At 39.2% G+C, this 24520-nt stretch overlaps 1 protein-coding gene across 2 annotated transcripts in view; it reads left to right on the top strand.

Annotated features, from left to right (window-relative positions):
- The window catches only part of MTHFD1L (methylenetetrahydrofolate dehydrogenase (NADP+ dependent) 1 like), a 159629-nt gene that overhangs the window by 38151 nt on the left and 96958 nt on the right, over positions 1-24520 (top strand). The window contains exons 12-18 of one of the 2 annotated variants that reach the window (XM_065630440.1): positions 4887-5023; positions 6272-6318; positions 8438-8545; positions 9451-9525; positions 11973-12075; positions 15405-15481; positions 18907-19047. In XM_065630440.1, the coding sequence (XP_065486512.1) occupies positions 4887-5023; positions 6272-6318; positions 8438-8545; positions 9451-9525; positions 11973-12075; positions 15405-15481; positions 18907-19047 (688 nt within the window). Of the gene's footprint in view, positions 1-4886; positions 5024-5673; positions 5800-6271; positions 6319-8437; positions 8546-9450; positions 9526-11972; positions 12076-15404; positions 15482-18906; positions 19048-24520 lie in introns of those variants that run through there. The other variant, XM_065630441.1, reaches the window with a different exon arrangement.

The raw sequence follows: 24520 nt of genomic DNA, 5'->3' as shown, positions 1-24520 counted from the left end.
CGTATCTGGAAGCTCCAGTCCCATTTTGAGGATGCCATTGCAATGTAGTCATAATCTCACTTCAATGAAGTGATAGGAGTCACCACACTTCCATGCTCAGAAATAAATTTCTGATTGTTGTAATCTTGGGTGGGAGATGTATGTAGGTGAGGTTGTTATGTGCAGGAACTTGATTGCCCATGCCCTCCATCGCTTGGCTTTGCAGGTTTCCCTGTGGATCACAGGAATGGTGAACTCATTAAAATCTTCAAAATTGCTAATACTGATGAGTTGAAGATAGGAACTTTGAAAGAGGAGAATTGTCACATATCCAGTCAAGTTCTTGCTGGAGTCACGACGGCGGGGGTAGCTATGAGGGAGGTTACAGCTGGTGCAGTGTATCATCTCACTGGTTGTTTATTTTCTCTTTGGGAGACCTCATGTAGCTTTCCCACAGAAACAGCTCGGCTGTAAGCTAATGTGATGTATAACAGACAAACAAAAAGTCTGCATATTCTTATCTTTGTTTTGATATACATAAAGAGGGAAGACTTTCCAATGTTATGGAAAACTTACTTTGCCAAGGAGCTGGTGACTGCTTGGTAGGTGGCAAAGTAAGAAGTTTTAAAGAGGAAAATGATTGTGGGCTTTCTATGTTTAGATTGAAAACATATTAAAGACATTTGAAGAATAATGCAAATGGGTTTAAAAGTCTCTTGGAGTTCATTACTGTATTTTAAATGAGTTGTGTTGGTTTTTGTTGTTTTTTTTTTTCCCTAGATTTGCATAAGGTCAAAACACAGTGTTGCACAGTTGAACTAAAGTTAGCCATTGGTGGTTGTAACTTTATACTCATGTGAGCAAGTGACCTAAGTTGGAAGAGTGTAGGCTCAGTAGTGCAGCCAGCAAAACGTCTCAGTATCCACAAAACAACTGAAGTGGATGGATTATTGTATTTATAAAAACTGGTCAAAGTAGGACAGGTACAAAAGGGAAGATATTTTAAATAAGTAAATAACTCTTTAGTTCTTAAGGCTTATCCTGTAGTCTCCAGGATGCTGCTGAGCCTTTGAGTACCAAAGGTGCCCTGCCCAGGTGTCTCATGTAAGATGAGAAGTCAATCTGGCTTCACTGAATAGTGTGATTTGCAGAGTCCTCATGTTTTGTTAATTCTGTTTGGTGGAAAGAGACTGAAAAGTCAGGTTCCTGGTTTTGACTTCTCAGAGGTTTGTGTCTATTCCTACCTACTGCAGTGGCTGAATTTTCTTGGAAGAGTGTCACCCAAGTGCTGTAGACCATTTATAGAAGTCCAGTTGCTGGTTTTCTTCTTCCATCACAGCCGCCTTTAGACATTTTGAGCCTTTAGATATTCATCTGAGCAACTCTATTTCCAGGAAAACTAAGGAGCACAAAGCTTCGCAGAAGGGAAAGAACAGATTAAAATGAACAAACCCATCTGAGGAACACACTGAAAGTGTAGGCTGTTAAGGCCAAGCAGATTTGATGGAGTCAAGGTGCTGTCTGCAATGACATGTCCACTTACTGCTGCAAAGCATTGTGTGCTTGCATGAGTACATTGGTGAAAATAAGCTTGCTCTAGTTCATTTTTACCCGCACTTTGACAGTGGCTGGTTCTCCCAGCGTGCCCCGTTTTCAGCAGGGATGTTGCTGGTGCAGTGTCAATGTACTAGAAGTTCAGCAGAGGCAATATCTGTTCCTCCCAGTTTGATCGATGTGCAATGGTGTGTTTCTGGTTTTGTTCTCTGGAAAAAAGTTTTTTCTCATAGAAAATTCCCAGTGCTTTCTGGCTCATTTTACAGTAATTTTAGAATAGGCCACCTGGGTTACCTGAGCATTTTAGTAATGTGACGCTTTATTGTGTGTATCTTCTGCAGCAAGTAGATATTATTGTTCATGCAACTACCAACATGCCTTCTGGTTATGGATTTGTCAATTCCAATTTGCTTTCCTTTACTGAATAGTAGGATGCTTTTTTGTTTTTGCTTGTTTCATAGGAGCTGTAGGGAGTCCTTTTGCTGCTATGCATGCCAGGCCAGCCTTCTGCAGTGTTTTGAGTTGCACTTCAGTAAATAGCCTAGAGAAGGTACCTCTGAATTCTCTTGAATGTGAACTTCATGTGTCCGATATTCAAAAATAGAGGTAGCCACAAACAGTGGCACTGCAAATACAAGTTGTTTCTGTTAGCAGCACAGCCATTGTGTACACTGAGTTTTTGGGGTTTTTGAGAAGTCCTTTACTAGTAACTTTCAGTAAATAGGTGGAGGTGTCTTTTTCATAGCAGTATGGTTTGCTTTTCGGTAGTGTTGTTGTTGTTAATTTTTAAATAACTAATAGCCTAAATAAGTCTTTAAATGAGTGCAGTAATGCCTCAAGATTACTCATACATTCTTTAAATCTGGCTTTAATGCACAGGAATAAGAGGATCAAGTAAATGAGATTAGGGCAGTTGACAAAAGTGAATGAGACAGTAGAACAAGGAGCAAGGAGAAACCATGCTAATAATGATTTGAATGGGTTTCGGGCAACCAGTGTTAGAAAAGTAGTCAGGAGGGTGAAAGCGAGTTAACCTGGCCGTGGTGCTCTGCAAGAAGTATCTTTGAACAAAAGTAGGGATCCTGGGGCAAAATGGAAACGGCAGAAATAGTGGGAAAAACAGAAGCTATCACTGCAGGAACAGTAAAACTGGGAGGGCTCGCTGTTGTGACAATGTAGAGATTAAAAAGTACCTGTTCTCCTAGGAGCTGCATACATGACAGAAATGAAGTAGCATTCTGTGCTCCTGTAGTAGATCAGGAGGAAATAAGAAGGCATAGTGTGGATAAAAAGGATGACTCAGACTGAAACTGCTATTTGACAGTAGATAAAATGGATTCTTCTCAGGATATGCTCCAAATCTCCCACTTTTTGTTGGCTCTACATAAATATTTTGCTAAAATCTGTGAATTTTGTTTTAAGTCAAGGGAGTGCAGTTCTTGGAAGGCAGGGTGACAAAGTAGTCTGGATAGTAAGTTATTGATGATGCTTTAGGATCTAATGGTTGGCAATCATGATGTTATAAATGTGTGAAAAAATTACTAAAAGCAAATCTCCAAATTAAGTAACCCGAGTACTACATGGTTATGTAAGAGTAGTGCAGAGCTTTCAGCAGATAAAATACTATTTCTGAAGAGTTTCAGTTCAGGGAATCTCTTATAGATGTACTAAATCCCATTGATTTCACTGGAACTTGAGTTAAAACATTAATTTTCTGAATAGGAAAATTCTTTCCTAGAATGGCATAGAAGTTGTTAATTTGGCTTGCCTCCTATTGCCCAGTTTTTTCCAGACATATCTAACAAAGGCTTCTTTTTTAACAGAAAGCTCATGATTGGATGTTGATGTAAAACATAGATTTGTGACAAATTAATGTTTTTCATGTGTTTACATTTTGTGGAACAAAGAAGGGCCTCTGTCAATCTGTAAACTAACTGAAATAAGCTGAATCTTAAAGGCAAGGAGGTAATGCAGTTGTCTTCTTGCATTTGACAATTTTACTGATGTTTTTATGCCATTTAAATGATCTGAAGATAGTGATATGTTGGAAAAAATACTAGTTGGGAAAGGAAGTGTTCCTAATTAGAGCTAGGTGGTTTAGGTCAGGTTCTGAAGAAATCATAGGATAAGGGTTCCTCTTTGACTAGGATGCATGTGCATGTTTGTGTTTCTTTGGGAATGAACATCAGTTCTTAATGTCAGCTTCACTAAGGCACCTGCTTCTCTGCAAGCACTGAAGACAGCGAAGATATGAATGGTTACACTTTGCCAAAAAGTAGGACTTGTTTTAGAGTGGTGTGAGTGGCAAAAGGACTGGTGCTTTCTTCTTTTGCCAGTCAGAAGGAGAAATGCAGTGCCTCAACTGAATCATTTGAATGCATTTTGGAGGTGTGAGATGTGTTCATACTTTTAAGGAAGGAAAAAAAAAAGAAGAAGAAAAAAACACCCAACTCCTCCCCACTTTTAACATGAATCATAAACAAATGTGCTGACTTTGAAAGCAGAGAGGACATCACTTAAACTGAGGTGTCTGTCATTCACAGAAGGCTGATGAAGTTTTCTACTTGCAAAGTCAGCTGTCTTTGTCCCTTCATTAAAGGGACAAGGATAGAGCCTTTGGAGGTTAGACTCTCTGATTCAAGATTGGATGGATGTCTTTGTAAAATTCTGTCCTGATTCAATCATGGTCTAGATGTGGGAGTTGTAGCATGAGGTTTTTGAGCTTTTGTATGGGAGGTAGGATTGTAATTGTCCCTCATCACCCTTAAATCTGCAAAAATATCATGAAACATAAACATAAAATAAATAATGTTCTGTTGAATATAGGGACTTTTGTGTCCTGTTTTATTTAAAAAGCAGTTGATCTGTCATTGTTGAGGCTTATGATGACATGGAAGCTGGAGAGGGATAGATGAGCTCTACAAACAAAAGTGTTGGTTATTTAATTTACAATGTTCTATTATTTCATTCGAAGTTTGAGCAATGGGAATAAAACATCTCATGCATTACTACAGAGTATCTTGATGGATGGTTTCTTAATGAAACTAGTGAGACTTTTGTGCTGTAATAAAAATAACCAAATTCAATATATTCTTTTTAGAACTTTTGCCAAAATAATCTTCTCTTTTTCTGCTATCATAGTAAATTGCTTAAATAGAAGACACATGTATATTAGCATTCCAGCTTGAGCTAGGGGCTAACATTGTAGCAGTATTTTTGTGGAGATAAAGTAATCTTATTGAAATTTGCTGTACAAATATTCTTCACTGAAATGAAAAACTCTAAGTTCTGATATCCATAGCCAGGCTGACATCAGCAAAGAATGTGATTAATCTTTTTTCTTGTTTTGCTAGAATAACCCCTACACCCCTGGGAGAGGGGAAAAGCACAGTCACAATTGGTCTTGTTCAGGCGCTTACTGCACACCTTAACATTAATTCCTTTGCTTGTCTGAGACAACCTTCCCAAGGACCTACTTTTGGAGTTAAAGGTACATAATATTTGTACATTCTATGACTTCTCTAAAATTAAAAGGAAATACTGTTTGTTTGTTTCTTTCTTCTTTTTTAATTCCTTAGTTACTTCAATAACTCAGTGGATTGTCTGAATGGTAGCATATTAGATTTTTTATGAGTATATAACTAATAGATAAAGGTTTCTTGCACACGTCTTCCCATGCAAGGTTCATATGTATGTTCATGTGCTTGTATTGATAATGCAGATAAAGGCCAAATACGATGAATGTCATGGGGACAGGTTAGCCAGGAGGAGTTTTCTGCAAGTACACACCACTTCCAGCCCCTCCTCTGCTTGGAGACTCTCTAAAGATGTCTCTAAATTTTACTGTTTAATTCTTCCTTGAGAAGGAGTCCTAAATCCACTTGTATCAATCGGAAATATCTAAGCTAAGGAAGTTGGCAGTTGTGCGTATGGTTCAGCTGTGTCTGCACCTCACCCTTGGCTGGGTCTGAACTTCTTTCTGCTCTTCTGAGTTGTCGTCCCTACTCGTGCACTGCTACCTTTTTGCCTATAAACCCTTTAAGAGCCTGCAGGCCAGGTAAGAGCCAGCCAGAGTTCAAGCCTGTCTCCAATGCTGATAGGAGGTAATGCAATCTTCTTTTTGCCATTTCTCAGCTGAGATTGGTGCCTAGCTGGGCAAGCACTCCCCGTCTGCTCTACTTTGCTCTGCTGAAGTTTAAGTTAACAAGTTTGATTTCAGCTGGAAGGTTCCTGGTGCTTGGTGCTTCTCAGCCAAGACTGGTGCATGTGAGTTCTTTAATCCCTCCACTCAACTTGTGTGTAGGCTACATCGAACTCCTTTGCCTGTACCCTAAGGAGCAATCGGGATGGAGCGCTCAGGCCAGGGTGTGAAGGTTTTGTTCAGAAGCGGTGCTTGCTCATGACTGCTACATCTTTCCACCCAATAGCTGCATGTGCATGACTGTGTCCTAAATCTGGGCAGGAGCAGAGGGTAGCCCTTATGTAGCCAAAGTCTGGGCCACCCATCATGTGTAGGCTTTCATTTCAGATCAAGAATTCCCTTTTTACTGCCTGTTGAAAAAAAACCAGCAAAGTTTAAGGAAATCCCATTTATTTGGGTGCATCATTGATCCCCTAATAGAAATCAAAGCGCTGAGAAATGTGTCATCAACGGCGTGTGTTTCGCTTTGTGTATTTAAGGGTGGTTGTTTTTTTCCAGAGCTGGTGTGAGTCTGTGACCATATGCTTTCCTGTGCAGGTGGAGCAGCTGGTGGTGGATACGCTCAAGTGATTCCCATGGAGGAGGTGAGACAGTGGGGGTGGCAGCCAGTCCCTGTCCCTCTAGGAGGGGCAGGAAGGCTGAGGTGGCCGCTGCAGTACTTGGTCAGTGGCAATGGTCTGCATGGAGAATTGGAGAGGTCCTTGCCATCTCCACGTGGTCCTTGCCATCTCCACATGCTCTTTGTGTGACAGGGAGGGGCTGTGGAGTGGGAGTGCAAAAACATTGCACAGATACTGTACATGTTTGTAACATCTCGGCTATCCTTCAAATGCTTCCTGAGAAGAGGGCCGCTATCTACACCTAACATGCAACACAAAAAGCTGGCTACTGCTATTTTTTTCATTTCATATCCCCATTTATTGCGAAAGAGAATGAGAAAGCATTACTTTTCTGGTGGAGTAGAAAAAGGCAGAGAGGCCCAAGGCGGGTGGGTTGGGGAAATTAATTTTTCAAATGTGTATTTAATATTTCTTTTTAGCAGAAGTCACTGAGTGCAGCAAAATGGACTTGTTCTTAGCCAGGCTGATCCTCCTGTGGTAGTGTGAGACATGCCCAGAATACTGCGGAGGGGTGAATACCACAACTTTTGCTGGATAAGTAAAAGGAAGTTGATTTGGCTCAACGACAGTAGTGAAACGGAGAAGCCTCCTAAGAAAAATTGTGTTTCACAGGTGCAGGCTGTTGGGGAGCTGCAGGGGCTGGGCCTCCCCATGCGGGTGGCCAGGCAGGGCCTGGCAGCCAGTGCCCGCCCAAGCCCCAGCCAGAAGCAGCAACTGGGGGCACTGGGACAGCCCCAGCCTGGGCATTGGGCACCTCCCTGAGGATGGGCTGAGGCCAGGCAATTGTTTTCTTACTCCTAAATTAATCTGCAGCTTTCCTCTGCCCATAAGTAAATGGAATCCTGTTTCTAGCGTCATGCCTAGCTCTCTGAGGGCTTCTGAAAATCACGTGCCAGCTTTGGAAGGAGCCAGCTAGGTGCGTGCTTTCAAAATGCTCTCACTGTAAAAACTGTGATATTCTGACTGAAGTGTGCACCCTTGCCTAGCACAACATTCACGATGTAAAGCTACATGATCCATACATTTATCGACAGGCTGGGTCAAGGACAGAGGTGAAACCTAGACCACGTGTAGTGTTTCTTGTCAGCTGGCTGTGGTCATCCACGTTGGGTGCCTTCCTTAGCCCTCCCTTCCTCGTTCTCAGCAGGGTTAGCCATGTGCCCAGGGGCTTCACCACCGGTAGCTGTCAGCAGGGCTTTATGTTGCTTTCCAGAGCATAAAGCACAAGCAGATTCTCTGGGCAATGGGGCATGTAAGGATAGTATGGCTAAGTCTATGCACATATTCACAGCGCTTGATGATTTCACCCCAAAAGAGTCTAATTTAGAGCTCAACGAAACCATGGCCCGAAATGGTGAAGTACCACCTTGGAAGCACACAGCTGGTCTAAACACAGCCCTGATGTAGTGCTTAGTTACAGTTTTGATCCCGTTGCACACGAGTGTGAGCACAGCCAAGGTGCCCCTCCACAGCCAGTGCTGCAACTCAGTTCAACCCGACCTTCTGCCTGCTTCTTCAGAGGTACATAAAAAATACAGCGCCTACGTAACACAAGTCCTCATCTAATCTAAGCTGCTGATTTCATATTTTTCCACAAAACTTTGTTGGGCAAACTTTGTATCAGCAAAGTTCAGGCCTGATTATCTCGGGGCTGTTCTCCCGTGGCCAGCAGAAAGCTCAGCCCCAGAGCCAGCATGCGTGGTGTGCTCTGGGGGGTTCCACAGAAATCTGCACATCGGCCCCAGGTTGTTAATTAATACTGACAGTAAACTGGTTTAGTATTAATGCTGTGGAACCATAGCCCTGGGCTTTTCATTCTGGAATCATTTAGCAAAGAATAAAGATGTTAATAGCTTTGTCTGGCTAAAATAAGCGTAGTTTCCCACATGCTCGGGTGAAAACAAGTCCTTCATGTAGCTTGGTGTATTTTCAGCCTGATAATATTGCATCTACACTGACAAGTGACTAATCAGAGCTGCAGCCTCAAGGAGATAGCAACGATTGTTGCTGCTAATCTGCCCGAGATTAATAAATTGAGTTCAATGGTTTCTTATAAAAAGATTTTGTTGGTTTCACCTTCTAGTTCAATCTTCATTTGACTGGAGATATTCATGCTATAACTGCTGCAAATAATTTGCTGGCTGCTGCTATTGATGCTAGGATCTTGCATGAGAACACTCAATCTGATAAGGTGAGAATTATTTTCTGATATCCACGTGACATTTTTTCTTTTCAGATTTTCAATAAACTGCACTTCAAAGCAAAATAAGTTCATTATATTTTTATATTTTCACTGTGTGAACAGGAGCTATTTCTGAAGCCATTCTAGGTTCTGTTGAGAAATTTTGCTTATAGAATATATTTTTCTAGCAGATAACTATCATAAGATAGTCTTTAAGTTAAGGATCTTCTGCCCAGAACATTGTCAACTATTTCAGACTGTACTAGATAGTCTAACAATTTTTTTTTTTTTTTTTTTTTTTTTTAATAACTTGTGTGCTCCTTTTAAAGTTAAAAATTACGCTTCTGATGTATAGTTGGGTATGATGTACCTTAAGAAGAAGAGATTGTGGGGAAAAATAAACTAGATCCTCTTCCCTCCACTGAATCTGTTGTGATCTTAACATGAATGCTAACTTCAGAGTTTAAAGGGAAGGGACAATGTAAAGGAAGGAGCCTCCTTTTTTTGGCTACAGTGTTAAAACTGAGCCAGGTTGTCACATCCCTTTTACTTGGTATAACACAAATATGCGTTTAAGCCAGTTTGCAAGTGATAGTGATAGTTCGAATAATCTGAACCTTGGTTAAAGTCTAAAGGGCTCCCAATTTCAAAAATAATAATTTTGTGTGTGTGTGAAACGTAGAAACAAAGTAATTTTGGTAATTGGATTTAGACTGTTAAATCATAGACAGCGCTCAAAAGCCTACCACCTTCTCAGAACTGTTTTTAAGTCACTAACCAGAAGTCCACAACTTATGTGGTTGGGAAATTCTTACTGAAATTAGACTGAATAAAGTAAAAATGTTACCTTTTTATGTAACTACTTCCTGGTTGTAACTTTTTCTTTCATTAACATCTCATGTGTTTTTTTCTAGGCTTTGTATAGCAGACTGGTTCCAGTAGTTAATGGTGTGAGAGGATTTTCTGCTATTCAGCTTGCCCGTCTGAGAGTAAGTTGTTAATGTAGCCTCTCCTCAGTTATAGTATCTCTTCATAAACATACTCTCTTCTGCAACTTCTTTAAAGTTATTTGATGTATGAGGCTGAGATTGTATAAACCTCCCTTGTGAATTTATCAAGTCCAGACTTTTTTCTGAAAGCATCATCCTTGAAGTAATAGGATCTGGGTCTGATATTATTTTCATAACTAACATTTTTGCTATTTTTTTCTCCTGAAATAAACCAATAATGTTTTTAAATGCTGTGTCTTTCCTGATGAAATATTAAAGTTAGATTTTTTAAAATACTTTTCCTATTATGGTAAAGTCAGTTTTGAAATCTCATATTCTTTGGTTTTGCAATATTTTCTGGTTTTGAAAGTTTATTATAGCATATACTTCTGGGGTTTTGCTGATGTCAATTTGACAAAGTTCTTCCTTTGAGGAGCAGAAGTGCATTTGTGTGCATAGTATATTTTTGCATCCCATCTTGCTTCCTGAATGCTTCTAGAAAATCTTCCTTTGCAATTCATGTATGAATAACATCTCTGGATTTGAGGCTGCCATTCTGATAAATAACTAGAGAGCAACACAGCCCACTAGCATAGTGGAAGGAGAATATGAACCCCTTGAATATGACCGTCAAGGAGAGCTTCAGTCTTCTGTGCCCAGTTCCATGTGTGTCGTTGGCTTTTGAGTCCTGACTAGTGTTGTTTCAGAGTCACTGGATGGGAATGGATAGCTGCCAGATACACACTTGGAACTGGAGGGTGGAAAGGAGGATAGAGGTGCCACCAGCTTCTGTTTTGGAAAAAAAAATAGTTTCTCATAACATTTTGTGCTTTTGTGCTGCTCATTTGAATGCCAGTAAGCTAAAATGTGGGTGATGCTTGCTTGACTCTGTGGCAAAGTAGATCTCACAGAATCTTCCATGAGATTTGGAGTATTTTCATTTTGTCCTTGTTTAGATTGTGTGTAGGGGAACAGGTAAGGGAGGAGGGAGAATGTTCTTGGCTTTGTAACATTCAAATACATGCATCAGATTTTCCAGTATAACTGAATTATTTTGCTGTGAATTATTTTTAGTATAATGATTCCTTATACCTAAAAGAAAAATCAAATGTAAAAAAAAATCTTTATGGGATGGCATTACAGTTTTGGGTTTTTTTTCAAAAGAAGATTATTAAGATTGAAATTCCTCCCTTACATGTGTGGTTCAGACTTATAATTACAGAAGGTCCCATGCAATTTTTTTTTTTCAGCCTCCTCATCCAACATCAGGACCTACCTTTCTCGTTCCCTTGCTCCTTAGCTTTTTTCTTTTTTTTTTCCCAGTAATTATTAGACTAATACCTCCTTGCCTTACCTCCTCTCTTTCACTGCTTCTGCCCCAGTATTTTCTTTGTCTCCTTTTCCACATCAGCTCTGTGTCTTACTTCCTCCCATCTGCATCCAGATCAGTAAGCTTTTTTCTTGCTGCTTAGATCCAGGATAGATGTTGTTGAGACCCTGGGAAGGCTGGGCTGCCTCCTTTGCAGTCCCAGTGCCCAGCCCTCCTTGCAGCAGTTAAAAGTCATAAAAATGACTGAAAACTTTGCTTTCAACTCTCTGTGGAAAAGTACTCTGAAAAAATGTATCCGGGCAAATGCCTCATACACCAAACAGGAAGGATGAGCACTGAACTCACACTGCCTTCCCCCAGTAGAGATGCTAGTGCTCCTTTCTCAATCTGCCTATTTTCATAAAATTTGTAAGAAACTATCATTTCCTAACTATGTCAAATTGGATTAAAATTGGCCAACAGATCAGAAAAATATTAACACAGGACTGGCTGTTGAGGACATAAGACTTTCTTTGTTAAAACTGGGGTGAAAAATCTTAGGGTACCAAGTGTCAAAACCTGCAAGGTGTTCTCAACAGCTTTTTGTCCTTCTTAGTGCAGTGGGAAATGCCCCAGGTTTGGTGTTGCTAAAATAGTGAACCTGTAAAAGCCGGGAGGTATTGGCTTATTCATTAGAAGTGACTGAGTTTATGGATGATGGGCTCTTAAAGAAGAATTTTTTATTTCATTCAAAGTTGATTCACACAATACAATGCATGGGTCTTTCAAAGATTTCCACTAACTAGAGCAAGCAATTAATTGTCTTTTTATTAGCAATTGATATAGTTGAACTTTCTCTTTGTTTTTTACATTAAGAGTTTCATCTGTGTAAGAAAGAGATTATTAATTTAATGGCCTACGAGTATTTCTCCTTTTTAGTTTCATTTCTCCATCTACATTTGCCCTCATTTTAGTTACAGGTGTTTTCCTGTGTGCCTTTTTTTTTTTTTAAGTAGTTTTGGTCCTGACATGCTTCTTTCTAAAATGCTTGCTGAAACTGAGGGTGATAAGCCAGAGCAGCAGTACCTTTTGACACAAAACACACTTCATCGTGTTTCTTTAACTTGTTTTTGTGTAGAGGCTGGGAATAAACAAGACCGATCCTGCGACTTTAACAGAAGAAGAGATCAGCAAATTTGTGCGCCTTGATATTGACCCATCTACCATAACATGGCAAAGAGGTACGTAGTCAGAAAGTCTCACTACAGCTTGGATTTAATCATAATTTATTTCCTAATTTGCTTAATTTTACCTGAATCAGAGCTGTTTCTGCTCTCTGACTGTGAAAACAACCCATTTGCAAGTGGGAAATTGGGGTGCATAGCAAATTTGGGTGCAGTATGTTGCTCTAAACTTGGTTAAATATCTGCAGTAACTCAAGAGACTTCTCTAATATTCTGAAGGATAGGTTGCTCTCACAATTTAAGTACATCCCTTGTGTCTCTCACATTAGATAATGCATCTTAAAACATGTGAAAGTGGCTTTTCTGTGCAATTTAGAAATCTCATCCATTCTTTTCTTAACTGGTGTTTATTATGGTTTTAGATTATTTGTACTTACTCTACTTGATTTAGGTCCCTCATCCTCCCCAGATCAACAGCCTCAGGGATTATATGGGTTTTTTTAGTGTCTTGAGTTTTTTTGCTTTGTCAGAAAGAACTAATGAAAGATTTGGTATGGTTTCAACTATGTATGCCAAGCAAACCAATATCCAATCTCACACCATTAGACAACTCCCCTCTGCATTTTCCAGTTCTAGTGCTGGGTTAAATCTCAGTGTTTACTTCAACTTCTGTATCTCTTTTTTTAAGCAAGTAAACTCTGCATAAGGTTTTGAGCTAAATTCTGTTAGATTTTATTTTCTTCTTAAGTTTTCAAACACTAAAGTTATTAGTTGAAAATTATTGTTAAATGGAATGTATTGTGGTGCTCAGAGAAAGAAGGTGGATCTGTTGCAAAGTGGGGAGCTTTGGCCGTGCTTTACTGTGTCCTTTGTGTGCATGTCATCTCAGACCAGATATTTTTCTCAAGACAATACTGGGAGATGTGGCATAGGATTTTTTTTTATTAGTCACACAGTGTGTCTGTATGGAAGAGACCTGAATTAGGATGAAGGAATAATACAAATATTTAGTGTAATATGACTCATCGATTTTATCAGCACAGGTTTGGGAGGAGGCAAGATTACTCCACTAGTGTTAACCTCAAGTGAGTTATTTAATTAATCTCAAAAACACTAGTGAAACTTATTCCATACAACTCTATATGATGTGCATATCTTAAATATTTCAGAGAAAAAAAAAGGGTTTAGGACCATTGCAGATAACTTCGAAAATATTTTGCTTGAGACTGTTTCTGCAATCCATGTATCTGTGAAGCTTGTGATGTACCAAGGAATTTGTAGAGCAGAAGAGAAAGCTATCAGATTGTCTGAAAATTAATTTTAGTCCTTAGAAGTGTCACAAGTTTAAAGTTCATTATCATCTTCTACTAACTTGAACAGGTACAACATACTGGAAAGAAGGAAAGCTTCCCCCTATTTACCCTTTCCGTGGTATTCAGATCCTGTTTATATCTTTAGAGGATAAGGAAATGGATACATTAAACCTAACACTTGATTGAACCTAAACTTTGCTGAAGTGTTTACTTTGGGTGAGGAAGGAGGAAAATTTGGAGATGGAAAATTTGTTTTTGTGGCAAAACCAATTATTTCATATTTTACCACTTCTAAGTACAGCTGTTGGAATCTTTCTGGAGAAAGAATTCTGACCATGATGAGAAAGCCAGTATGTCCCAGTGACCATCAAGAGTTGCAGGAATAGTTATAATTTCATGGGAAGGGTGTTCAGGTTATGATTTCGCTAGGAAGGGCCAGATAAAAAGCAGCCCACTGGCTGTCCAGGCTGCTGGGAAGGCTAATTCCCACTATGAGCAGTGCCTGGGTAGGCAGGGAAGTCATTTAGGCTGCTCTTGAGACTGAGCTTCCAGAGAGGAGAAAGGGTAAGCTTGTGCTTGAGTGATGAGCTTACCATATGGCTTCGCGGTGGCATATGGTGCCACAGCTTGGTACAAGGCTGCTGCTCTGAACCGGGCTCTGTTCTACAATTTCTGCCAGTGCTGTAGTATTTTAGAGTATGACTGTATATAAATAGCAACCAAAAGAGTTACCCAAATGTGTGCTGCACCATCCCTTAAATGGAATTCCTGAGGAAATTAGAGGCCTAAATACCACGTAGTGGGACGAAGGCATGTGTGGTATTTACAACAGCCTCATGAGAAATGACCAAGAAGGGTAAGTGGCTTAAGTCTTGCTTTTCTCCCAGCTCACTCACAACCCTGAATTCTGGTTGTGTACAACTGAGATTCAAAGCCTCTCTTGTTCTTGGGTAATTATGTCATCCTTTTCTGTACAAACAAATTTGTTAATCTGCAAAAGCACCCGGAAAAGTAGGAGGAGGTGATTTCACTGAGCTTCAGTACAGACAGCTTCTCTGGAGGTTCCTTGATTCTCTCCCTCTAAATAAGGGCTCAGATCTACATCTACCAGAAGATGGACTTGGTTGTGAATCTGCAGGCTGAACTGATCAGGAGTACCTTCCACCCTCCCTTTTAGGGTTGATGCAGGTTGAAACTTCTGTAGGGCTAAAGAGCCTATAGGAAAGAGGGAGCCTGTTTTTGCATTCTGTAGGGATTGCCATTCCTGGGAAAGAGAGGTTTTGGAGTTTGGTCTCGTTTTCTAACAAATAGAAACATCCTCCTAATGTTTCTTCCTAAGAAACATCCTGATCAGTTCTCAGCAGATGAGAGTGCTCTTTGATTATTCTCAGTATTGCTGTTTGGTTCCTACAAAAGCACATTTGAAGTTGAGTGTTGTCAGTGTGGAACTGGAGAACTTGGCTTGCGATGATTGTTAGTGAAGTTAGCTATTCCACAGGATGCTTTGGACATGCCCTTGCAATATCAAAAGTGTGAGAAATACAATTGTCTGAAATTGAAGTTGGTTGGTCTTGGCAGTTGAAAGTAAACTTCCTTTGAATGCTGTGCTGTTGAATGTGGAGTTAGTTACTGTGATGTGCAAGCAAGTGACCTGTCTGCAAGAAGCAATCTGACAACATAATCATCCTTCAAAAGAGAAACAGACCAAGTTTACCCTTTATCTTGCAGTCTTAAAATCAATTCTTAACAGATCAATGACAAAGCAAATGTTTTGAGGTAGGTCCGAGGTGCATTGTACCTACTAAGACAGATTTTTCTTATGTAGGTAAAATATTAATTTATATGTTAGCATATTAAGAATTTGTTAATTTCAAATACTGTTCAGAGACATTGTGTTTGAGTTATTTCAACCTGTCATCCAATGGTGTCAACTAGAAGGGAGAGATCAAGTCAGTGCTAATGCTAACATGCGGGAGCAGATGAATCTTAGGTGTATAATGAGGTACGCCTGGAAAAATCCAGATCCCTGAGCCATCGTTAACATGTGTTGCTTTTGCTATTCCCTTATTTCAGTGGTGGATACAAATGACAGATTCCTGCGCAAAATAACAGTTGGACAAGCAAATACAGAAAAAGGATTTGTCCGTCAGGTATGTAAAGGCAGTTAATGTATCTCATTCTGGACAGACCTTGCTTTAGAGGCTGAGGGGCGTTTCTGCAGTTCTTTCAGCATACTTCTTTGAATTGCAGTGCTAACATCTGTTGCTCTTGAGCAGTATTCTTGCAGTGAAACTGATTGTGTTAATGAGTAACTGAGTCTGAAGTTTCAGAAACAGAAACCAATGCATATTACACAATGTGTTGAAAAGACTTGAAAAAATTGCCGATGTTAGAGGTTCAACATTATCATCCTATGGGTATGCCCTCATAAGGTTTATTTTAATGATTTTTCTTACTTTTTTTCAGTCCCTTGAACTATTTATATAGTATTTATGTAATTTAAATTACATTTAAACATAATGTTAAGAAACTGGGGGAAGGGATGGATCATGTTAGTCCCATTGGTGAGGACTGAAAATTACCATTAGCTTTTTATTCAGAGTTTTCATTTTCCTGTCATGCATCTCAGCTTTGGGATCTAAACCGTAAGAACTTTGAGCATGTGCTTAATTTTAATATGTGAGCTTGAAGGTGTAGTTCAGAAAATGAACATGTGTGTGCTTTTCAGCAGTGTAAAAAGTGAACCTATGTTACTATATGAGAGCTGCTGGAAGTTTATTAAAGAACTTACTGATAAATTGGAAGCCAGACTTCTCCAACACTACCTGAACAAGTGTTCCTGGTGTCATGTGGGTAAATCCATTTCTGAAACAATGCAGTGTGGAACAGCAATGCCAGGTGGAAGAAACACATTGTGATGATGTGGAGTTGCTCCTAATTCGATGAAGATATTGTAATCTAACATTCAGGATCATGAAATTTGTGAGGTTCTGACTATTTTGAGGTGAATAGCTCTTATGGTAGAGATAAAGCTTTCATGCATTTTGGAAATCCTATCTTCAATTTTTCTTTGTCATTTCAGACCTCTTCTAGGCTTTGTGCCTAAATAGACTAAATAGTGCTAATGTTTTTGCTCAATTCAGCAGTTAAAACAGTCAAATTGGAGATAAATGAAAAGAGAAATCATAGAATGATTTGGATTGGAAGGAACTTTGAAGATCATCTAGTTCCAGCCCCCCTGCCATGGGCATGGACACCTTCCACTAGAAATGCTCACTTGTTTTGGTTTTGAGCACACAGGGTAGAGACTTCTGTGTCTATAACTTACACAAACTCAATATTAGCTAATACTCAACTCTCATAATGGGCTGGGACTACAAAATATTATACTTGGTACAAGTTCCTTCAACACTTGAGCTTTTTTCCTATGTTTAGATTTGTTTCAGTGACTCAGTGTGATTATTAGCTTTAAGCCAGGTTCTGCCAGCCTTATTGTGCAGTATTTTACCACCAAAATTATGCTGCTGAGTTAAATGTGGGTTGTTTTATTATAGAGCACTACTTGACATATGGCTGTCAAATGTTGCTTCTGTACTGTTTTGGCTAAAAGGACCTTGATGCTTTCAATTTCAATATATTGGACCGGGACATATCCATTCACATTTTAACATGGACTCAGTGACTTGAGAAGTAGAGCTAACAGTTAGGAAAACTCATTTCAGAACCTAGCCGGAGATCCAGAGAAAACAAGACTTCATAGTTAACAGATGCATTTTATAAATATTTGGAGTGATGTTCTAGCACTCTTAAAATCAATGACACCTGTGTAAAATGGCAGAGCACAGCAGGCACAAAAGTCCGCATTTTAATGAGCGGGGATGCTGTGGTTTTTAAAGAGTATTACATGACTGATGCCCTTGATCCTGCAATTGAATCCATGTGGGTGGATCCTTTCATCAACAGAGAACTGACTTTAGAGCTAAGGCTTCTGTCACCACTTCGTAGGTGCATAAAGGTTATTAGAATTAAAATAGCACCTGCTACCACAGTCTTTTGTGCCTGTTTTTTCAATTAAATATTATGTCAATCTTTGAGCGTCTACCTGGGATTGTTTTTCCTGTCCTTTTTGGTTTATATAGAAAAAATTATAATAACTGTTTTTTTAGTCTCCTGATAAATATTCTGATAAATTTAGATAATATTGCAGTATATAGGTTGGGCATAGATTTCTCAGGCTTATTTCCTCTTACAAATGCTGCAATGACTTACCAGGGACATTCTTAACTTCAGAAAAGATAGTAACACCCATGTCATTGCAATGCTAACAATGTTCATTGTGTACCCAGCTATCCTGCTTCCGGGGAATGCAGAAAATCTGCTTTGTAACTTCAGCATTTCAGTTGAATCACTATTCTGAAAATCTCAATTACAGGATTGTTTTTTCTTTTCCATGGTATTTAGCTCTCCCTGTCTGCGCCCAATGCAGAAAAGTGCTTGGGTGTCTTCAGAAGTTTTGACTAACACACAGGCACACAAAGGTCAGCCTCAGGGCTGCTCTGAGCTGTTGTTGTCAAGACAGAATCTAAAAGCAGGAACACAGGTTAAAAAAAAGGCAGAAGCTGTTAAAGTACTAGGCAAATGGTAGGAGTGGTAAGGTATGTTTTGAACAATTCTCTATGTAGTTGCTTCTTAAAAACAGGGCTTTTTTTACGTAGCTAGCAGTAGGATGTCAATTACTACTTTTTTGTATAGACTTTAATTGCTGGAGATGGAGAGATTACTAAAGAAGCTGTAGTTCTTGTTCACTCCCAACATTGCATTCCTATGACATAATACATTAGAGACTTTGTCTTTCTTCTCTGTTTACGTTCTGAGAGCATGTGGTCTGGGATTTACTAATAGTAAATTAGTACAAACCTTGATAATGTGTTCTGCAGGCTCTTAAAAGTAAAGACTACAGCTTAAGTTGTGCTGAAATACTGCACAGTATGGATGTATTTCTACAAGAGCAATAGGACTGATGCCACGTATAGTTCATGTTGGGTTTTTTTAACTTATATATTTGTTCATTAAAAAAAGAGAGGATGAAGATATATTTTACATTATCATAGGTCAAGCACAAAACCTAGCAGCATAGAATGATCAAATGTAACAAGAATGTTTTTGAAACCAGAATAAAAAAAAACTTTTGGAGAGCATTATAGAAAAAAACCACAGTGCTGTGCTCATGCCAGTAAAGTTCAAATCACATCTGATGATTTGCTTTTTTGCCACAGAAAAAATTCTTGGTCCTTCAGGGAGCTTCTGCTAAGGATAATGTGAACCAAGGGGCTAAGCACTCTGCAGGATTGGTCCCCAAGTAAATGAAGTGTAACGGAGAACATAAATGAGTGAATATAAACAAAGTGTTTTAAGTTACTCTAGTCTGAGTAATCTCAAATGCTGTGGGTTACAATTTAGAACTTGTTTGAATTCCAGTGTGAAATCTGTCTTTCCTAAGTCTATTCCTGATGATTCCCTGTGAGTATTTGATCTTACTTGGATTTGGTCCAAGATTCTGATTTCTATTTTACAGGCTCAGTTTGATATTGCTGTTGCAAGTGAAATTATGGCCATCCTGGCACTTACCACCAGCCTGCAAGATATGAAGGAGAGACTGGGGAAAATGGTGGTGGCTAATGACAAGAAAGGAGAACCAGTGACAGCAGAGGATTTGGTATGTTCAGTGCTGTGGATAACCTCTGATGCATTTATTTTGCCTCTTGAAGCATTAGAAAGGCATGTGCATGCCAAGGATTTTGCTTTGAACAGCACAGTCAGATATCGAAGAAAGATCTTCTGGGCCAAAACTTGCTCACAATGAAAATAAGATGTAGAACTCATTTTTCCAACTCTTTGGTAACATCTGGTTTAGGAAGTCTCTGGTCTCCGTAACCTACTTGGATAGTTTTCTGCAGTTCTTAAGGCAAACAGATTTGGTGCTGGAGGGAGTCAGGCCATAGGATCCTATTGGAGAAAGCTGATAATGTTTGCTACTGTACTTGTAAAGTGTGCTCAGAGGTTAGAATGATAGTTAACACATGAATGCTTATACCACTAAATCAGAATGGAAACAAGATATTCTTAATTCATAGGTTGCTGACAGTGCTTGGGGCACAAGGTTATCTCTTCACATCATTAAGACTTTTTCTTCCTTAGCTTCATTAGTTACTGTTTCCTCATTCTCTACTTAAGCTTCAATATGTCCTTCTGTTCTATCAAATTCTAGCCCTTATAGCCAGGCTGTGAGTCAGTAAAAGGGAATCATTGCCTGGCAGAAAGGGATCTGGGGGTGTTGATTGACAGCCGGCTGAACATGAGCCAGCAGTGTGCCCAGGTGGCCAAAAAGACCAACAGCATCCTGGCTTGTATGAGGAATAGTGTGGCCAGCAGGACTAGAGAAGTGATTGTGCCACTGTACTCGGCACTGGTGGGGCCCCACCTTGAATCCTGTGTTCAGTTTTGGGCCCCTCATCATAAGAAGGACATTGAGGTACCAGAGAGAGTTCAGAGAAGGGCAATGAAGCTGGTGAGGGGCCTGGAGCACAAGTCTGATGAGGTGCGGTTGAGGGAACTGGGGCTGTTCAGCCTGGAGAAAAGGAGGCTGAGGGGAGACCTTATCGCTGTCTACAACTACCTGGAAGGAGGTTGTAACATGGAGGGTGTTGGTCTCTTCTCCCAAGTAGCAAGTGATAGGACGAGAGGAAATGGCCTCAAGTTGCGCCAGGAGAGGTTTAGATTGGATATTAGGAAAAAATTCTCCACCAAAAGGGCTGTGAGGCAATGGAACAGGCTGCCTAGGGAAGTGGTGGAGTCACCATCCCTGGAGGTGTTTAAAAGTTGCTTAGATGAGGTTCTTAGGGGCATGAATAGTGCTAGAGTTATGTTAGGTTATGGTTGGACGCAATGATCCTGAGGGCCTCTTCCAACTGAAATGATTCTATGATTCTGAACAGTGAGTAGAAGCTCACATGAGTTTGTGTTTGGCAAGTTCTGGTGCAGCCAGAAGCTACCAGTTAATCCTTGCAATCCACCTGTATGCGAGGAGTAGGCTTACTGTGATTGGCACTAGTTTACTGTAACATTACATTACTTGAATTCTGGCCTAATTGCCAAATTAAGTTGATATCTTGCAGATTCATAGCACACCCTAAATACAGTAAATATAATAATGCTTTGCTTTTATGCTTCTGTTTGCCATCTAAATATATCCTCATAGCAAGTGTGATATGTCTTGGAGACATGCTTTCTTGCTACCCTACTGGCAAGGACTGCCTGTATCGCACAGACTCTGTGTACTTTTTCCTGTTTGTCCCTTTTATGTGGACATCTGCACAAGCTTACTGCATTTTTAGAATGAGCAAAGGAACAAGTATATCCTGTCTTTTCAGCAAAGACACCAAATCCACAAGCCAGGAATACCTTCACAGCCTTAATGGATTCCAGTTTAATAAGGAAATGAAAACATAATATCTAGCTTGCGTGCATTTAAGATTGAAATTAAGAGAAGCATACCCAAATTTCCAAGTACCATTACAATTCAGAGCAAATCAGCTATTCCCAATTATGCAGGAGACCTGAAGAACCGCATTTAATATTCTGTCTGTTGAAGGTTTTATTTCCTTTTCAGTTGCATAACTTTTGGATGGGAGTGGGGAATGAGTTACCTTATAATGCATATACAAAAACTTTAAAATAATTCAGTGTCAGAGTTAAAAACATATTTGAAATACATGATTTTAATCTTGATGCTACTTTTGTATGAAGGTACTTTAATGTATTAATATTGCAAAGTATTTAACTGGTCTTCAACCACTTAATGCTAATCAGCTTGATGGATGAAAGCAGTTGCTTTTCTCTAGTTTGTTTCTTCTATAGTTGCTTTGTGGAAATATAATGCTAGGGCTCAAATTATGAACAGCACACAGAGAACGTGAAAATTTTTCCACTATGTGCCTAAAATGAAAGAAGTGCTCAGCAAAATGTCTGTTACTAATTCAGTTTTCTTTGGCCCTTTTTTAAACAAACTTCCTACGCTTAGCATCTCAATCATTTGATAGTGTCACTTGTGTTAAACATATGTTTCTAGCTCTTCTTTAAAGCAGTGTTCTATATTATACAATAGAAGAACTGTCCAGAAAAAAAATCATCACAGTGTCAAGGAGATATATATTATGACCATCTGCAGCTTCTTCTGCAGGTTCTCCATACTGCGCACCGGGAGGACTTCAGTGCATATCTTGATTGTGAAGTGCAGAAACTCCTATCTTCTTTGTTGCAGTGTGTGTTACAAATGAGGATGAGAACTATGAGAAAAATAGGAAGGTGATTTCATGGTTAAGGCAGCAAAGTGCCTTTTTGGAGGGTTGAATTCTGTTCCTGTGTTTTTCACAAAGTTTATGTCTGATGCTGTGTCCATACAAACTGATTCTTACAGTACATGAGGAGCTGTGCACTCCTCCATCTGATTTGATACCCAGGAGCTAAAAAGCTGATATCTATGGAAAGCATGAAACACCATCAAGAACTTTGAATCAGGAGAAATTATTTTATGTTGTCTAGGGTTGTTCTGGATTTTCTTCTGGAAACAGTAACAGTAGTTCATTTCTGCAGACTTATTAATATTAGTGAAGAAGTCAGACGCTGTGGTGTTGGGATTTGAGAAATGTTATAAAAGGAAATTAGTGCTGGGTTTTCTTACTAAGATTTCTCTATCAAATTAAATACTGGTTACTTTGTACGAGGGTGGAGAGCTTATGAATAACTGCACTGCGCTTGTGAAAGTGTACTGTGTAATGTTGAATCCTCTGCAAACAATAGCAGGAGATGTATAATCGAAGACCGTACCATGTCAAAATTCATATGTACAAAGAAGATAAATTTCAGTTCTGTTAGGTGGCATTTCATCTCTGTTACTGGTTTCTTCCTACAAGTGGTCAGTCTGTTTGGACAGCTTGCAACTAAACCTACTATTTCCAGGCTTTAAATGGGGTATTTACTCTTCTCCCTGCTGCTAATGTTGCCTATGTGGTTACTGTGCTTCTGCAAGCCCCGCTTTTGACCCCTCTTCATAGGGACCGTGAGGCTGTCTCTCTTCCTTGTATGTATTAGAAAAGGACTCCAGTAGGATCCAGGAAAAGAGATCTTTACTTGTGGTCCAGGTGTCCAGATTGTAGATCCAGCTGTTACACCCTTGGCTATACAAGCACACTGCACAGCGCAGCTAAAGCTTTCTGGGCAGGGTGGGGCAAGGCTTAAGCATTCACTAATGAATATCTATGAACTGTCATTTTCGTCTTCTCAAGATTTATATCTTGAGCGAATTTTCAGATGTGGTCAGAGATTTGGTGTGAAGCTGTTCTCCTCCTGAATTTTCATCCTTCTTTTGAGCCAGGGTCAGAGGTAAAGCTTTATAGCTCAGAAAGGAAAGATCTCAAGACAAGTGAACATAGGAAAAACAACATATGTGGTTTTCAAATGCTCTTAATTCAAGAACAGTTCAATCCTTTTAGCTTAAGTTTTCATAAAACAAAATCAAGTTTAAAAGGGTGAATCTATCATAGTCACTTGACATGGAACTGCAATTGTATATAGTTTTAACAGATTTTAAAGGCACCTTTATCATGGGAAGTACCACACAACCTGAATAATGAGTAGTGGTCAGTCCCACCTGTCACTTAAAAAAGTTCTGGGGTTCATGTTTTATATATACTACTCCGACTGAATTTATGCAAGTTTAAATGTTTGACAGTAATCTTTGGTTCATTGGAATCTATGTGAACCAGAACCACTAAACCCTTTCTCTGTGAGTTTAGTTTCCAGATGTACACACAATATACTTCACAAAAACACAATTGCTCTTAATTTTGACTTTATGTGCAATATATTTATAATAATATATTAGTAAAACCTAAAGTACACATTGCCAGATATAAACCAGATGCAGAGGCAGGCTAGGAGGAATAGAAAAAAGATAAATTGAATATTTCATGAATTGAGAAGACTCCTTCCACAAGAGTGATGGATTAAATATCTGTCCTCTGCAATGGAACATACAGAAGTCTTTGCCAAAATGTGGTGCTCATTGTACAGTATTTTTAAGACTGAATTGCTTTTTGGCTTTTACAGTGTAGTAGAATTTTGATGGACACATGCCATATCTTTATGTGAAATCAAATGAGTATGTATGCCCTAGATCAGTATTTCAGCAGCTATGAAAATTATTAAAGAAATATGTCACTATTTTTTTAAATAAGACTTCTTCTCAGCATACTTTCTTTGCCATGCTGTTAGACTTCAATAATTCCAGGACCAAAACAAATAGCTTCATTTTACTTTTGTAACTGATCTGTTGGCTGAATATATTTTGTTCTCTGATTCATCAGAAACATTGTGTACATACTTTAAACACAAGTGGTTGCAATTCTTCTCAGCTTACGGCTTAGGGTTTAGTTTTTTACAGAACTGATATTGCAGAAAAATATTATTTTGTTAGAGACTATAGTTTCAAATGAAGGGGAGTTATAAGTATATTTTAATTTTTCTTTTTAAGAAAAGAGTTTTTCTCTGCCTTTCAGTCTGTGTAACCCTTATTCATTTCACAGTAGTTACTCTCAATCACCTTCCTTGTCACCTGATGCTGCCTTTCATTTCTACTCTTGCTAGACTTCAGAGACTGCACCACTGGAAGTTGCTTTGAAAGTATTTTGGTTTTTCATCTAGTTTGCCTTTCCTGTGTCATGTATGTAATTTATTTTGTGCCCTATGATCTTTGCTGTCCTGGGGAGCATACCTGTCCCGACAGCTGGTGGATAGATGGAGGGGATATTATTTTCAGAAGTACTTGGGATCGGTTCCAGGAGAGAACCCAGGAGAGTTGGGTGTCCGTATACATTTGATTCAGAGTTCTACTTCTTTCTTCTGCCAGTGGGTTAGTAGAAAGCTAATGATCCTTGGGCTCTCACATGCTTAATTGGTGTGTGTCTAAGCCTATAATTCTTTTATAAAAAATTTATCTACCTTTGCTGAATTGGAAATGGGAACCTGATAATCCTTAAGTAGCTTTGAGAATCAGATCCAGGACATTGAGTGAGCTGTGGGAATTCTTTGCCAGCTGAGTGGAGGATTTAGGATATGCAGGAATGAAAACT

The sequence above is a fragment of the Caloenas nicobarica genome, chromosome 3 (assembly GCF_036013445.1).
Source record: "Caloenas nicobarica isolate bCalNic1 chromosome 3, bCalNic1.hap1, whole genome shotgun sequence".
NCBI lineage: Eukaryota > Metazoa > Chordata > Aves > Columbiformes > Columbidae > Caloenas > Caloenas nicobarica.
This window is presented reverse-complemented; position numbering and strand designations above follow the sequence as displayed.